At 43.0% G+C, this 17405-nt stretch overlaps 1 protein-coding gene across 1 annotated transcript in view; it reads left to right on the forward strand.

Moving 5' to 3' along the window:
• Positions 1-17060, forward strand: part of Marchf4 (membrane associated ring-CH-type finger 4) — a 95684-nt gene extending 78624 nt beyond the window's left edge. Inside the window, exon 4 of the mRNA XM_042679348.1 lies at positions 16693-17060. Coding sequence (XP_042535282.1) covers positions 16693-17060 — 368 coding nt within the window. The remainder of the gene's footprint in view (positions 1-16692) is intronic.
• Positions 17061-17405: the final 345 nt, after the last annotated feature.

The following is a 17405-nucleotide window of genomic DNA, read 5'->3' on the forward strand; positions in this document are numbered from 1 at the left end:
TCCTTACCTGGAACTCATGGTGTATTCCCTAGGCCACAGTACTGGGATTGTTAAAATAACACAGTTGTGTCTTCTGGACTTGTGTGTGTGTATTACATTAAATATGCTATATTGCTCTGTTTGGCAGGAAAACATTCATTAGCTAGGATTTGGCTAGGATAATGTTGTTATGAATCTCTTTGGAGTCCTTTAATATTAGAAATGAGAAAGACCTGGAGACTTGCATACTGTTGGCAGCAGCCACAGACCAGTGATGCTAGATCTTGTAAATCTATCCAACCCATCCTTCTGCCTCTCTAGGCTAACTAAATCAACGCATCAACCCCAATTTCAAGAGTCTTTTAATGATTGCACCTAGGCAATGAGAGAAACAGCTCAAGTGTGGAGGACTGGAAGAGAGAGGACTGTAAATAGGAAGGATTTGACATTGATGCATTCTAATCTACCTTCCCCTCCCACCAAACTCCCTTCCTATCCCTGCAGAGGCCTGAGTTGCTGATGCCAAAAGCCAGGTGTGTCTCCATATGGAGAAATACAGCAGCTCTGGCTTGGAAGGAGGAACAGTAGAGGGGCTTTCTGTGGAGGCCCCTTCAACTGTCCTTTACTGTCCTTCACGCAGGTGGTAGATCAGCTCGGAGGTAGGCTTTTATGAGACTTTCCCATCAGGTGATGCATCAGTTAGCTTTAGGTGCAATAACAAGCAATCCAGCCAGGTACTGGTGCCTCACACCTATAATCCTATCTACTTAAGAAGCTGAGGTCTGAGGCTTGCATTTTGAAGCCAGCTTGGTCAGAAAAGTCCATGAGACTCTTATCTCCAATAAACTACTCAGAAAAAGCCAGAAGTGGTGCTGTAAGAGACTTGAGGATGGCACTCAGGCCCTGAGTTCAAGCCCCAAGACTGGCAAGACACAAGCAAAAAAAAAAAAAAACAAGAAACCCTAAATCACAGTCCCTTACAATAAATATCTTTTTCCCATTCATGGATCTGTGATATAGTCGAGCCTGTGCTGAGTTTACCTGGGGTTAGCTAAACTGGGATTAGCTTGTAGCTATGCAATGTATTCTTATGCTGGTACCCACACTAAAGAAGCAGGGATTACCAGACTACTCTTCTCTTAGTTGAGAACTGTGCTCTCCTCCTCTTTGGGGAGCATGGGCAAGAGAGAGAGCATAAATACCATTTATTATGGACAGCTCCACAAATGTGAGGACTGAGAACACAGAAGAAATCATGGTAGTCAATCAGTAAAACTCCCTTGTTTTGCTGCTAAGAGAACTGGGGCTCAGATAATGGAATCTGTTCAAGGTTCTTGGCTGAAATTAGAAAAGAGAGGTTTCCTGACTCACAGTCCAGTGTTCTTCCCATTCAGATAGCAGGAACCCCATATCATCACTTGTAGGAAATTTTCAGGTGCCCAATATGCCCTGTGTATACCAGGGCCCATTAACAGAGGGAACTCTCATGAGCAGGCCATTTCTCCATGCTCTGAGCCGCCCTGCAATATAGCTTTGGCTCCTATGTGTCTCTGATGTCTCTAGAACCAGGATGTCTCTCTGAGCCAGGATCAGTGCCATTCTTGCCCCCAATGTCCCTTTTCTGGCTCCGTTCCCCCTACTTGTCTTCTCCTTGGCCTGCTCTATCTTTGTCATTCCTTTTCTTCTTATGCACATGTGGCACTTAGTCCTTTAATTTCTGAAAGAAGCAGAATTCATTGGATACTAAAAGTTTTCACATTAGTTTTTCTTTCTTTCCTGCTTTTAGGAAAATAAAATATCCTAGGGTGCAAGCTACACCATAAGCCATTTATCTAACCTTTAAAGAGTTCCGGCTGCTCTATCATTTTATTGGTTATAACTGGAACTAATTCTACTTCTGAGTATATCCCTGAGGACAAAGATTATTCTTCCCACTTTTCATATCCTGAAACTCTGTACCTGAAGGATTTGTCTTAGGCTGACTCAGGCATTATATCAGGACTCCCAGATCAGTGTTTGCCTTATAGATGCTGTCTACAGGAGAAAATGCTGGGAGACAAAATGAAACAGGAAGTGACATTTGGTCTAAAGAAAGAAGCAGGAGGTGACTGGCAGCAGTGGGAATTCACTGATTCTTGTGGTTATTTTGACGATGGTAATTTTAATGATGGTAGTGATCAGTAGTGATGGATGGTAGTATTAAGGGTGAAATTCAAGTTTCAGTTATTCCTCTTCTGCAGTGTTCTGGAAAAACACATAGCAATGCCCATGTGAGTATAAAACTACCTGCCTTTTAGGGGCTTTTTGGAGGAGAACGAACTAGAGGCTGTAGTGCCCACCTAATGTAATGCAATATCTAGTTTTAATCTCAATGTAGTCAGACTAATTGGGACTACCAGAAAATGCATTTGGCACCAGAGTCACTGACAGAAGGGGGAGGGTGGCAAGTTGGGCTTACTCTGAAGGAAAATTCTCATGCACTCCATAACAGTCCAGGGCTCATTTCTTGATTCAGAGCAAAATTGCAGATTCAACCTGGGAATAACTTCCATGACTCTCCCAGTAATGTTGGTTGAAAAAAATATATGCAGTGAAAGAATCCATATTCTTAGACCTAAGCTGTGCAGTTTAGCACCTGGCTAAAAACATTATCATAAGGAGAAAGGAAACTGACTCTAGCCCTATGTTCACATAAAAGACTTAGTAAGAGAAGAGAAATAAAACCTTCTGCTTCTATGAGTCTCTGGACTTTATTTTTCAGATCTCAGGAACAATTTATCTCTTCCCTAAGACTTCCAAATGGCCACAGATAGTAAAGAATAAGAATAGATATAAAATGGATAGTTCTGATGAATATATACATACTCTATTGAAATAGTATGCCAAGGGAGAGTTCATGGAAGTGTGAGAGACTCTGAGGAGAACTCCCCTGGGATATAACAGCAAGAATCCAAGAGGATGAGAATCTGGAGCACAGTTGCTGCTCATGAAGTCATAACAGTACTATTCATGGTTATATCTATCTAGCTGGGTTCCAGGGACATCAGTGGCCAATGAGAAGCTTCCAGGAAAAAAATTACTGTCTCAGAGAATGGCCTTTAGTGCTTATCAGAGGATTTTTGTCTGAAATGGTTTTCCAGAAGTTCTGGGTTCCTTGTTTGAAGGTGAAACTCAATGTCTCTGAACTTGATTATATCCAAGGGTTATACATTTAGTGACAAAAGCTGCTCCTATATCTGCCTTAGTGTTAATCCCCGAGAACAATAAATGCTACTGTAAAAACTAAATGTAAGTTGTCAAGGACATAAAATTGACTATGAAGTCATTACAAGGAACTGAATATAACAATTCTTAAAGATGTGGATGGTAAGTATTATAATCCATATTTCATAAGATGAGAAAAGGTTTTAAGAAATTGTGTTCCAAGCTGGGCACTGGTGTCTCATGCTTATAATCCTAGCTACTCAGGAGGCTGAGATCTGAGGATTGTGGTTCTAAGATGGCATGGGCAGAAGAGTCTCCATGAGACTCTTATCTCTAACTACTCAAAAACTGGAAGTGGTTCTGTGGCTCAAAGTGGTAGAGCACTAGCCTTGAGCACAAAGACGCTCAGGGACAGTGCTCAGGCCCTGCGTTCAAGCCTCACAACTGACAAATTATATATATATATATATATATATATATATATATATATATATATATATATATATATATATGTATGTATAAATTTGAGAGAGAGAGAGAGAGAGAGAAAGGAAAGCGAGGGGGAGGGAAGGAGAGAGAGGGAGCGAAAGGGAGAGAAAAGGCACTGGATATACACACTCAAATAAGCAAGTCACCTCCTTATAAGGATGCTTGATTTCATGGGGTAGGTGGGAGAGGTCATCACTGATTCTCAGGTAAGAAGAGCTGGGGGCCTGGAAGGTGGCTCAGTGGTAGAACACTTGCCTCACGTGCATGAGGCCCTGGGTTCCATTCCTCAGCACCACATAAACAGAAAAAGTCAGAAGTGGCACTGTGGCTCAAGTGGTAGGGCACTAGCCCTAGCTGAAGAGCTCAGGGACAGTGCCCAGGCCCAGAGTTCAAGCCCCACAACTGACAAAAAAAGGGGGGCTGGAACTGAGGCCTGGATTTGGAGAAGTAAGCACTTGGGGGAGGGGGAAGCAGCCTGCGTTGGAGGGTGTGGGGTCATACCCATTCACTCAGGAGCATTTATTGCCTGCCTATTTTGTTCCTCAAACCAGGAATGATTAACAGAGATGGGTAAGACACAGTCCATTACTCTCAAGGAATTCATAGTGCATACTTGTATCACACACAATGAGGGTCAGTACAAGGCAGACAGGAAGGTGGAGGAGAGAGGAGAGAAATTGTTTCTTTCTTGGGGGGGGGGGGTCTGAGGAGGCTTACTGAAGGAACTCTATCCTTGAGCAAGCTTCACAAGATAAATGAGGGTTTTCCAAAAGAGGGTGTAGAAGAATGCTCCAGGCAGAGGCACTTCTCTAAGGAGAGACACAGATGGAGCGAACAAGGCATGCATAGAAACCTTTGGGAAGGTTCAGGGCAAAGATTCAGGGTTGGGGATGGATAATGAACAATGAGGTACAAAAGCTTGGCAAAACCTTAGAAGGTCCCAGGGGTCATGAATCATGTGTTAAGAACTCAGATTCTACTTTGCCAAGGAGGAGGAAACATTGGTAGAAGTTTACATAGGAAAGAATTTGGATCTGATGTGCATCTTATACCTAAAATGTGGACCATTTGGGGACATGGGTCAGAGTTGGGCAGAGTAGAGGCAGGAGGAATCTGTTGGGGAATGCTCAGAACCATTTGAGCAGGAAGTAAAGAGATGTAACACTGTGGCAATGGAGACAAAATAAGACACACGAGAGATACGGACTTAATAGAATTGTCAAGATTCCTTCTACCAGAGTAGGAGTCCCAGGGCCCTGACTTGAGTGGGGAATTGAGCACCACATCTGATCACAACAGTGTCAAAGGTAGTGGGTAAAACAAAGGGATCCTAAGGGGCATGCCTTACACCTAAAGTCCAGAAGCATGAGCCAATTCCCAAGCTGAGTTTGCAATAGAGACAAGATACATGAAGGAAGAACAGGCAATGCCATGAAAAATCTGTCAGGGAAGGAAGAAGGATTTTCATAGTGCCTAGCTGGTTCCCTCCTGTGATATTGAGGGTATCAGGCCAGTTCTTACACGTGCCAGTGATTGATGGGAAATGGGGGAGGTGACAAGGGAGGGATGAGATTCTCTAGTGCATGCCCAGGTTTCTACCCACAGTTGGATGAAAGTTGATGCAGATTTAGAGGTAAGCAATAAGAGGTGGTTGAGGCGGTTGCTTTTTAATGAGCTAACAGAGGACTGTTCAGAAATGAGACTGCTAAGGACAGAGGCCTGAGGGATGTTAAACACTTAATACCTGTAATCCTAGCTACTCAGGAGGATGAGATTTGAGGATCATGGTTCAAAGCCAGCCCAGGCAGGAAAATCCATGAGACTCTTGTCTCCAAGAAACAACTCAGAAAAAGCCAGAACTGGTGCTGTGGCTCAAGTGGTAGAGCACTAGCCTTGAGTAAAAGAAGCTCAGGGACAGCACCCATGCCCTGAGTTCAAGAACCAGGACCAACTACAAAAAAAAAATGGATGAAGATAGCAAATGATAAAAATAGTAGAGAATCCCAGAGTAGCAGAAGTGATGCTAGAATATTCTAGAGTCCATGGCCATGTGTTGCTCAATTCTCTTCTAACCCTGTGACCTTGAGTGTCTCTGCTTCTCTTCCATGATCCAGGAAAGGGTCAATAACAGAACCCTAAGAGGGTTGGTGAGCATACTGAGTAAGATGGCATATGTATGGTAAACAGGTAATCACATAGGGTACCCTAGCTCAAGGGACATTTCTCTTGTTCTGAGGGCTGGATGAAGGGTGGCAACATAGTTGCAATCTGAATCCAGTTACAGCTCAGAGGTAGCCAAAGCCTAACTCCACACCTCACATAATTAAGAGTTTGCTCTTATTTGGGGCAGCACCTTTTCTTGAACATTCTTTGAGACTCAACGGTTTTATCTCACCAAGAAGATCTGATTATGTCTAACAGTCTCATTCCACCTGCCTCCTCCTCCGTCATCTGTAATGACACTGTCTGCTATGGCCAAGAGGCTGACAGAGCCTCCCTGCAAACAAATGGGGTATTTTCTGCTCCAGTGGGTCAAGTTATTAAGACTTAACAAGAATAAATTAATTAATGGCTCTGGTACCTGAAAGGGTTCCCCACCCCCAACTTCATACACCTAAGACATTGGCCATCCAAAAGTGAGTTCTACAAAAATAAGGACCTCCACTTCATCATGTTTGTGTCCTATTCAATGAAAGGAGGAAAAAAAAGAACGTTTCTGGGCTTGCTACCAATACTTTATACCAGTGGAATATGGTAATCCTCAAAAGTATAGAATCCCCTGTACATCACCTTTATAATAATAATGAAAATTAAGTTCAATATATTTTTAAAACCTAAAAAAATATAGAATCATCTTTTGGGAAAGTTTCTTCTCTGTGTAGTCCTCTGAGATTCTTTCCAAAGATGCTGAGTTGCCTGCTCCTTTCTCTCTGTGATAAAGAGATTAAATGAACAAATAGGCAGGGGATAGAAGCAAGATTGTAAAACATTTCTGAAGCTTAATCTGCATCCACATTAACTTGAAAACATACATATATTTCACAAAGGTTCTTCCTTTTTTTGCCCCTTCTGGCTTCAAGTGACCCCTGTCAAGCCTGATGATTCTCTGATTAGGAAATTTTGTAAATAAGGCAGAGGCAGCTTGATGCATTGGAAGAGAACAGGAAACCAGGTTGGCCACTAATGACCTCTGTGACCTTCGTCAAGTGACTCTGCTCTCTGTACACGTGGTTTCATCTATACAGTAGAAGACTTGACTCGATAACTTTTAGGATCATTCCAAGTCTTGTGTGCTAGGATTTGGAAGTTGCTCCCCCTGTGCGATGATGTCAGGCCAAGCCAGGCCAAAAAACTAGAGAAGCATTAACTTATATAAATAGACAAGAGGATGTTTAGTCCATGCTCTGTTATCTACATGTGGCTTGTCCAGTATTCTAAACTGTTAAACTGTATTCTACCTCCTATGGCTTCCTATGCATCAGCATCTCTCTCCACATTGAGCCGGTGGATCCTTGGAGGGGGAATGCAACTGATTTAGAAGCAGATTTGCTAACACAGTACTGTCTACTTCAAAGAAGACTTGAAAAGAGGCATTTCATTTGTTCTCAGAAGCTCAAAACACATTAGGACCTGTTCTCAGTACTAAATCACTTCAGAAGTGGCATATCTGGTGGCTTTGTGATTAGGGATAGTCCTAATCCAATAAATAAGGTAGATGTTTAAGGAAGTTCATACATTTTGAAGACTGCATGAAACATGGCATTAAGCTATATAAACTGCTCTTAAGTCCTTCCTAGCTACAGGTCTATTTGTTAGGATAAATTCAGCAGACTATATATGATAAATTCCCAACTGTCAGTAGTTGAACCCAGTAGAAATTCCTGAGCAGTACAAGATTCTCCTCCACACAGTGATTCAGTTCTTTCCAGCTAGTAGAAAATCTTAAACGAATAAGGCAATGCCATTTCCCACCCGCCACTTTTCTCTCAAATACCTATTTCTTTCTTGTAAATATAATTTTATTATTATTATTAAGGTACATATGATTTGCCATTTCCTGTCAGGTAATTTCCTAACATTTCTTTTTGGACAATACCACCTCTTTCTTTGCTTTCCCTGTTACACGCCCACAGAAATACCTATTTTGTAAATGCATTCACTACTAGTTATCTGGCCACCATGGGTACAAAGGGCTAGAAAATAGTATCCTTTCTCAATGGCAATTATATAATTAAGGAAACAGAGTATAGATTTTTGGTGAACCATCTCTGAGTAGCCCATCTCTAAAAATGTTCTGAGAGAGGATAGTCTCAAAGGATAAAGTACCTTACTTCTCAAAGGTAATCTTTTGAAGTCCCCAAAGTTTTGACATGTCAGTTTGAAAGAATAACTTTAAAACTTTATAATAATGTATATGAAGTCCAGCCTAGCCATACCTCAGAAACATGAAGATGTCTCCCAGGAAACATGAGGGAGGTGGTGGTACTGCCAATCTTGAATCTCCCAAAGCCATAAAAAAATAGCTACTTAAATTTATTTATTTATTATTTATTTCAGGTGAAATCATGTGATATTTACATAAAAATAATGATACAGTAACTAATATTTATTTTTCATTATGTTCTAAGTACTGTGAAAAGTGCCCTATGTGTCTTAAGTGCATTATCTTCTACAACTCTTGGTTGCAATTGCTAATGCAATGCCCATTTACTGCTGAGAAAGCCAAAGATGAGAGGTGAAATCACTCAAGGTCTTCCACCCAGAAACCAATATCATCTCACTGCAAAGCCTAAATTTTGTGTTAAAACAAACTAATTAACTAACTATATATATTGCAAAACAAGTCTTAAGGATTCAAATGGAAATTGCATAAACACATATGTGGTTAAAATTTTATCTTGTCAGCCAGGCATCAGTGGCTCATGCCTATAATCCTAGCTATTCAGGAGGTTGAGATCTGAGGATTATGGTTCAAAGCCAGCTTCGGCAGGAAAGTTTGAGACATTGTTATCTCCAATTAACTAGTAAAAAGCCAGAAATCACATTATGACTCAAAGCAGTAGATCACAAGCCTTGAGCACAAAAACTCAGGGACAGTGCCTAGGTCCTGAGTTCAAGCCCTAGAACTGGCACACAAAAATTTTATCTTCATATATTTATTCACTGTTCAGGGGTACATATGACCACATGTGCACATTAACTCACATGGAGGAGGAAGCAGTCTTGTCTTGGCCCTGTTCTATTTCAGATGAACCAGCCTAGGGTTGTGAAACACTTGATGAAAAAGCAGTGTGTCCTTGTGCAACACATTTTTTCCCTCTACAAAATAGAGATCACATGGCTTACCTCACTGGATTTCTGTGAAAGGGAGCTTATTTGGCAAAGCCTCTTGAGAGTGACAGTGCACAGCAAGCATTCAGTAAAGATTGAGCATTGTCCTATCACCTCCATCAGGACTTTCATCCTTACCTGCACACCACTGACAGCATCTAACGTGGCTGAGGAAGGCCCAGTGTCTTGGCATTCTTCCCAGGGAGTGAGAGCTCTACACCCCACAAAGAAGCCTCTACAGAAAAAGACCCAGTGTCTTGCTATATGACTTCACAAACCTACTTTCAGGAATGGATCCTCTGATATAAATACAAACTTGGGGTTCTAAAATTTCTTCTATTCAGCCGTATTGACCTCACTTCACTTCATTTCAAAGCACTTCATGATCTCTCTAGTTTCCTAGGAAAGGGCCTCTCCCAGGTCAGTGGAAGGTCAGTGGTTCTGACTTGGGTGACTTGAAATACTCTGTGGACGGCCTGACGGCCAGAGGACAAAAGCTCTGAAGAAAGTCATCCAAGAGGACACTTTCCCCAAGGCCCAGGCAGAGCATAAAAAGAACAGAAATAGAAGGGAAGGTAGCTTGAATTCATCTTCATCAAATACTTTTGCCATTTTTTTTGTCTTTGAGTCTTTATTGCTTGAAGCATTAGAGTCAAGCTTAGCCTGCCCAAGTAGGGTTCCTGATCTATGTCTCACCCCTTCCCTGGGAAGTCCCCAGAAGCACATCCTGGCCATACTGTGAGAAGCTTGATTGGCAGGGGCCAATCTGGTGTCTCCCAGAAGCAATCCTTTGAACCCACCAAAAATAACTGGTTGTGTGTCTTTCTCTCCCACACTTTCCCAATGTGTTCCTTAGTGCAGGTTCCAGAGCTGGGTCTTTAGGGGGAGGGGTGGCAGTTGTCTGAGTGTTTGGTCATGATGGAATACCATGGAAGACAAGGCCCTGCCTTGTAGCTATCTGATAGTGGAGAAGTCTGCAAGGGACTGGGGGTGGGGGTGGGGGGTTAATGGGCAGTCAGTAATGAAAACTTGGTGGTGGAGGATAGGTCCTGGAGGGGAGGGCATGTCCCCACTTTAGTACAATCAGTTGATATCTAGAATACTTTTCAGTTCTGGCTTGTTCTTTATTTATAAACAATCACTCAATCTAAGAATTGGGAAGGAGAGCAATTCCATGGAATGGAAGGGCAGGTGCTAGTGGTGGTGATGGGTTTGCAATGAAGAGAGAGGAAGAGGTGTGTGTAATCTATGATCTTTCCTATAACAGTCGGTTAATGTGGCCTGAGTGTAAAATGTGTCCCAGACACAACATGCAGGACTCATCAACTCATCTGTTCACACAATGATTCTGTGAGGAAGGAGATACTGGCTCCCACTGTCTCATAAGAAATGGGCCCAGAATGAGCAGGTAACTCATTAAAAGCCAGTAGGATAAGTGGCAGACTAATCTAATGTTCAATACACACTCATGGGCTCCAAAGACCTCATGGGGTCTTTGGGTCTAGGAGAGGAAGTTCACTTCTACCGTTTCTCTGTTTTTAATGTCTGTTACATTTATAATGAGAGCATTTTTTCAACTGTATAGCTTATGTGCTTGTGTGTGTGTGTGTGTGTGTGTGTGTGTGTGTGTGTGTGTGTGTGTGTGTGTCTGTGTGTGTATGTGCCAGTACTGGGGCATGAACTCAGGGTCTGGGTACTGTCACTTAGCTTTTTTGCTCAAGGCTGGAACTCTACCATTTGAGCCCTACTGCCACTTCTGTATTTTATGTGTGTGGTTAAATTGAAGATAAGAGTCTCTTATATTTGTCTGCCTGAGCTGGCTTTGAGCAAGGATCCTCAGATCCCAGCCTGTTGAGTAGCTAGGATTGTAGGCATGAGCCGCCAATGTCCAACCCTTTTTTATAATATTATTAAGGTGTTGTACAGAAGGGTTACTATGTCATGTCAGGTCATGAGTACATTTCTTTTTTGAACAATGTCATCTCTTTTAAAAATAAAAATGTAGGGCTGGGAAGGTTGCTCAGTGGTAGAGTACTTGCCTTGCATGCATGAGGCCCTGAGTTCCATTCTTCAGCACCACAGAAGCAGAAAAAGCCGGAAATGGCACTGTGGTTCAAGTGGTAGAGCACTAGCCTTGAGCTGAAGAGCTGAGGGACAGCACCCGGGCCCAGAGTTCAGGCCCCATGACCAGCCAAAAATAAAATTAAAAAAAAAAATTAAATGCAGAGCCTTGTGTGCAGCAGAAGGCAGGGTAAGAACCAAGCTGTAAGCAGTACTGTTCAAGTGTGGCCAAACTACAGGCAGCATCAGCATCACCAGGGCCTCTTCAGACACTCAGGCCTCACCCAGACCTACCGAGTCACACTTAATCAGACTCTCCAGGAGTGGGGCCAGGAATCAGTGTTTTAAGGAGTGCTCTGAAGATTCCATTGCAGGCTGAAATTTAAAGTGCACTGCTTTAGAGCTGACAGAAATGTTCATGGCCCCTTAAATCAGGATATTAGCAAGAGGTGTGGGCTGTGGAGATGGATATTGGCATAGCTGAGGATGTGTGAAGGTTCTCTACAGACTTCTCAACTTGTGCTGGCCTGCTTTTCTACTCATAGTGAGAGCTAGTGTTCTGGCCCATGCCTGGTATTCATAGAAGGCAATAGCTCGCTCTCAGGAAAGTGATTCAATTTCCTCTTAGTGTATGGATATACAAGAGTTGATGGCCAAAATGCAGCAAGGATGGACAGGGATGTGTGAGGAGGCTTCTCTGTCCCTGTGGTGTAGAAACGGAAGGAACTGTGTGGGCAGGAACACCCACTCACCATGCCCACCTTCTCATCCATCCTCCTGGGCTGAGCCACAGACTGCAGGCAGGGGATGGGAGGAGATATGATGACAAAAGAAATGGCTGACAATCTGTGGACCTGTAACTGTGTAAGCAAAAGGGTCTCCAAAAGGCAAAGAGATGTTAGAAAGATGGAGAATTTGTGGAAACTGGATTTCTCACAAATACAGCCCAGGGGGGTACATTGTATGTAGGTTGATATTAGAAGATGTTCAATAGAAAAACCTCAGAAAAAGACTCAGTCAGAATTTACTGGGTTTGATTTTTACCATGAATCTTTTTTTTTTTTTTTTTTTTTTAGTCAGTCATGGGGCTTGAACTCTGGGCCTGGGCACTGTCTCTTAGCTCTTCAGGTCAAGGGTTGCTCTCTACCACTTGAGCCACAGTGACACTTCTGGTTTTCTGGTAGTTAATTGGAGATAAGCGTCTCATGGACTTTCCTACCTAGGCTGGCTTTGAACCATGATCCTTAGATCTCAGCCTTCCGAGAAGCTAGGATTATAGGCATGAGCTGCCGATGCCTGGCTTTTTACCATGGATCTTAATTTCCCATTTTCTTCTCCATCTCTATTCCCTCAGTTAGTAACCATCTTTGCTCCCTATCTAAATTCTGCACCTTTCTCCATACCCTGCCATTTCCCACCCTGATCCTTCTTTGCCACCTTTTCAACATCACCTGTTCCATCAGATAAACCCATACCCTCTTCCCCATTTAAAAAAAAATGTTTCCGTCTAAGGAATCAATAAGTAATCTGTAGGCTAGGAAGCAGAGGAAGAGCTGAAGGCGGGGGGGGGGGGGGGCTTGCAAATGAGGTAGTTTGTGTTTTTCCAACTTTTGCCAAACAAGCGTTATCTAGAAAAACAGGTGCACTTTCCTCCCCTTCGGCCACCCATCCATTAAAATGGTTTAATTACTTCCTGACACTAGAAAGTTAGGTAATTTAAAGGCAGTATTCAAATGAAAAAATTTAAGCCACCCTCTTCAATCAGAGGAAAATTGTCTGATGAAGAAGCTAATTAAGGATGGAGTACAGTGGCTCTAGCTGGAAAGAGATTGGGGCCTCAAAAACAAAATCCTGTCTCTCTTCCCCAGACCTAGGCTCCTCCTCCTCCATCCCCCAGGCTTCAACACACTCTTGGTGCTGTGTAGCAGCTGAGTCTCAGCCAGACCTAGCCCTGTTCACCAGAGGCTAGAGTCTGGAGAAAACACTACAATAGCATGCAAACAGTCTTGTGGGATATATAGACAGATGAATAGTTTCAGTGCCAGTGATTCTTTGGTATATATTCAAGGATTGACAGAAATAGCAGGAGGTGGCACATTTGGGAGAAGATGATAATGAGAGAGAAACTTCCTCGTCCAGAAGCGATCAGACCAGGTCAGGGATCCACAGATGGTTCCAGAGACTTATTTAGCCTCTCCCACTGTAAGGACAACTTGGATATCCAAGCCTTCCCTACCCCAGAGAGATGGTTGCCTTCATCACACCCCTAAGGAGGCCAGGAACCACAGAAAGTCTCTCAAAATAAACTCTTAAAGATCTGTAGCAGATCTCAAGTTCTATAATTTTGGGACCTGTGGGGATACTGGAAGGCAAAGTGGCAGTGGGTGCCTGCTTTTTCTCCTGCTTTTGTCTTCTGTGTTAGAACAAAAAGAACTTTGAGGTGTTCCCATCCAGTCACTTTGCCTTACAGTGAGGAGTGGGGTGACAAATGGTTTGCTCCTGTGAGCCAGCTCCTTTCCTAGATTCCATAGCTAAAGGATAAGTCCCACACTTCCTCAAGTCCTCAGCCATCCCCCTCACCCTCACAGGCCTGGCCTCTCCACCACCTCACTGTATGGATAATCATCTTGTTCTGTTTTGCTTTCCACCACGCGCTCCGGACCTCACCATCGAACATTAATGCCCATCTTCTCTGTGTTTCATCTTCGTTTGATGAAGACATAGTTGTCTTCTGGGGACACTGTTCCCTCATGGCTGTCTCTCATACTGGCTGTTCTTTACACACACACTGTATTCTAAGGGACTTGGAGGTGAAGCCCATGTGCTTCTTGCTCCCAGCATTACTTCCACACAACCTCTCCAACTTCTTCTTTCAAGAGCCCATCCTTTGAAGTGAGTGCCTGGCCCCTTTCATTGCCTCCTTTCTCCTAGGATACTGGCTGCTGATAGCCTTCTCAGTTTTCAGTCCTTTCTGCTGCTGGCTCATATATTCCCTCCCACCCCTCCCACTTCTGTCCTCAGCATCTGTATACACATCAGTATTCCATCTTCTAGAAGCTATTTTGGGATGTATGGGGTTCATGTTTGTTTTTTTAATGTAGTTGTGCCCCGGCACTTACACAGAAATTTATATTGTTTTGTTACAAATGACTTCCCTTTTAACTTTATGTTATCTGTAAAGGCATTCTATTGATTACAAAGAAACCATAGTAGCTTATGATACCTTATGAATTTCATTTCAAGTCAGGAAAGAGATATTGAAATAAACATGTTATTAAAATTTGGGGGATGGTGGTTGTGAAGGAAATGCAAATAAAGACAACCTTGAGATACTACCTTACCCAGTCAGAATGGCCCACATCCTCAAGTCAGCCAATGACAAATGCTGGAGGGGATGCGGAGAAAGAGGAACCCTATTACACTGCTGGTGGGAATGTACACTTATACAGCCACTTTGGAAAGCAGTCTGGAGGGTCCTCAGAAAGCTAAATATTGACCTCCCTTATGACCCAGTCATACCACTTCTAGGCATCTATCTTCAACAACAGGAATCAGTATACAAGGACACATGCACCTCCATGTTTATTGCAGCACTGTTCACAATAGCCAGGATATGGAAACAATCCAGATGTCCCACCACAGATGAATGGATCCAAAAATTGTGGTATCTATACACAATGGATTATTATGCAGCCATTAGAAACGACAAAATAATGGCATTTGCAGGGAAACGGGCGGAGCTAGAAGAAATCTACCTGTTGAGCGAGGTAAGCCAGGTGCAAAGAGACAAACGGCACATGGTCTCCCTGAAAAGTGGATGTTAAATCCAAAATGTTAGGTGAAACGACAAAATTAACTGGACTTAAGACACAAAGGACTTCCACTCATCTGGTCGAATACTACTAAATAACCCCCATGCTGCTGATCACGTGTATGGTATATATGTGTACACTGGAGGGAAACCAGGAGGATGACACAGAACTAGAGGGAATCAGGGAAAAACATACAACAGCAGGAGGACCCATCAACTGCACTGGACATTGACAAAAATGAACTAAGCAACTCAATGGCAGCAATGGGAGGAAGGGAACAAGTGGGAAAGAGGGAACAGCTGATGCTATGCAAAACAAAAGAAATGTACATATCACTCAATGTGGAAGAAATAACTGTATCGCAAAGCTCATAGAAGTCATAAATGTTATAGACTATGATAGACAATTTGTCCTAAGAAAGTTAGAATGTGTTTGTGACTTTAACTAAGCTTCACTATCCCACAATACTGTGAAATTTGGGAAATTATGTAACCACTTAGTCACAATAAAAAATTTGAAAAACAATTGGGGGGATGGGTATTTTGTACAACAGTACCGTGGATGAGTGATGCAGAGAGCCCACCCATCCCTTGGCTTCTCTGTTGCTACAAAGATTTTTTTCACCAGCCCACCTCATTTCCTATTTAACTAGTTACCCCAATACTCGTCATGATGAATCATACCACTTCCAAAATTTGGACTTATAACATCCAGCCCTCAGACCATTATCTCCTGATCTTTTTAGTTTATTGTTTCCAGTAATTCTCTAGTCTCATGAAGACTACCTGACAATGACTTTGTCACTCTTCATGTTCTATATTCCTGTACCTTAATTGCTTCAATTCATTCCTCTTCAGCCTAGGCTCCATGATCCAATGTGATAACCACTCCCTTGCAAACCATATCTAATTGTCATGTCTGGTTCCTCAGAACAACCTTTTCATCCCACATATGCACCTGAACAGGCAATTGAAGATGTGGATAGAAATCAGTAACTAAACTCACTTAAAATGTATGGCTTCAAATCTGAAGTGGGCACTGAATACAGTCAGATAATCCTACCCCATCTCCCTCATAAATATGTGCTTGCTTTTCGAGCGTGCATCTTTCCGCTTGAATGTAAACTCTCTTAGGTGAGGCTCTGACTGTCTCAGTCCCTGAAGGATTTCCAGTGTTTAGTGCACAGTAAACACACAATTGATATTTATTTGTCTAGTTGCCTAGTATGTCTTATTTCCACTCTACCACTGCCTCTGGCCAATATAACTGCATGAATGTTCTCCCTCCCAGGGGAGTCTGTATTTCAGTCTCACTAGCTATTTGTGCAGAAAGCAAATTGGTAGAATTTCTGACATCATTCAGCAGGTCTAGAATGACCACAGGGTTTCTTTCATGTTTCCTTTAAAAGCACACGATTCATTCAACATCTGCTAAGTACTGGGTGCCATGGATACATAATACAGAAAGGAAAAGATGTTTATACTACTTTCAACCAAAGAATTTAGGTTGTGTCAAGCCAAGACAGAGGTGGGATAGAGTAGAAGAGACAGGCAAAAGCGTTGCATACAGGTGTCCAATTCTTTTATGAGTATGGTGTGGTAATCCTTCCACCTTTCCTCTTCTAATAACTTGTTAAAGTCTACTAGAAATCATGTGGCTTAGAGCTGGAAAGTAGATTTGAAAAACACAAATCACACTAGCAAAACTCTGCTTCCCCAATGCCTCTATTTGTACATGAAGGCAGATAGTGTTTATTTCTTCTGGTAGTGGCCTTGCCTTCTGCTTAGCCTTGTTTTTCTCCTCTCTGCTGCTTCAGGTCTCATCATCCACGAGGGACCCTCAGTGTACCGCATCTTTAAACGATGGCAGGCTGTCAACCAGCAGTGGAAAGTACTGAACTATGATAAGACAAAAGACCTGGAGGACCAAAAGTCAGGAGGCAGGACAAATCTGCGGACCTCCTCATCTACCCAGGCCAATATCCCCTCCTCAGAAGAGGAGACATCCAGCACCCCTGCCCCACAGGAGGGCCCTGCCCGGGCTGCTGGTCACCCTGCAGGACCTGTGTCCCATCACCACTGTGCTTACACCATTCTGCACATCCTGAGTCACTTGAGGCCTCATGAACAGCGGACCCCCCAGGGCGGCAGCCGAGAGCTTGTCATGAGAGTCACGACAGTGTGAAAGGAGACCTGGGAGGAAGGCCAAGACCATGCACAGCACAGGAGAGATGCTGGGCTAGGAGGGCTCCAGGAAGCAGGGTTGGGGAGGCCAGGGCAGACAGTGAGCAGAGAGAGGTGGGCCGTTAAAGAGCCAAGAGCAAGTGAAGCTGGAGGAAGGCTGCCACCTGAAGCACTTTTCTGATTAGTCAGTTCCATTCTCCAATGACAACAGCAAGAAAAATGAACAGAAACTCAGCCACCTTAGGTAGTGCAGACAGAACCTACCCTAATAAAATGACCATCCAGATCCTATCACTGAAAAAACCCAGTAGAGGCTGGAAGGGCAAAGCCTATATGGTGAATGGTA

Source organism: Dipodomys spectabilis, unplaced genomic scaffold (genome assembly GCF_019054845.1).
Source record: "Dipodomys spectabilis isolate Male_0828 unplaced genomic scaffold, ASM1905484v1 ptg000051l, whole genome shotgun sequence".
NCBI lineage: Eukaryota > Metazoa > Chordata > Mammalia > Rodentia > Heteromyidae > Dipodomys > Dipodomys spectabilis.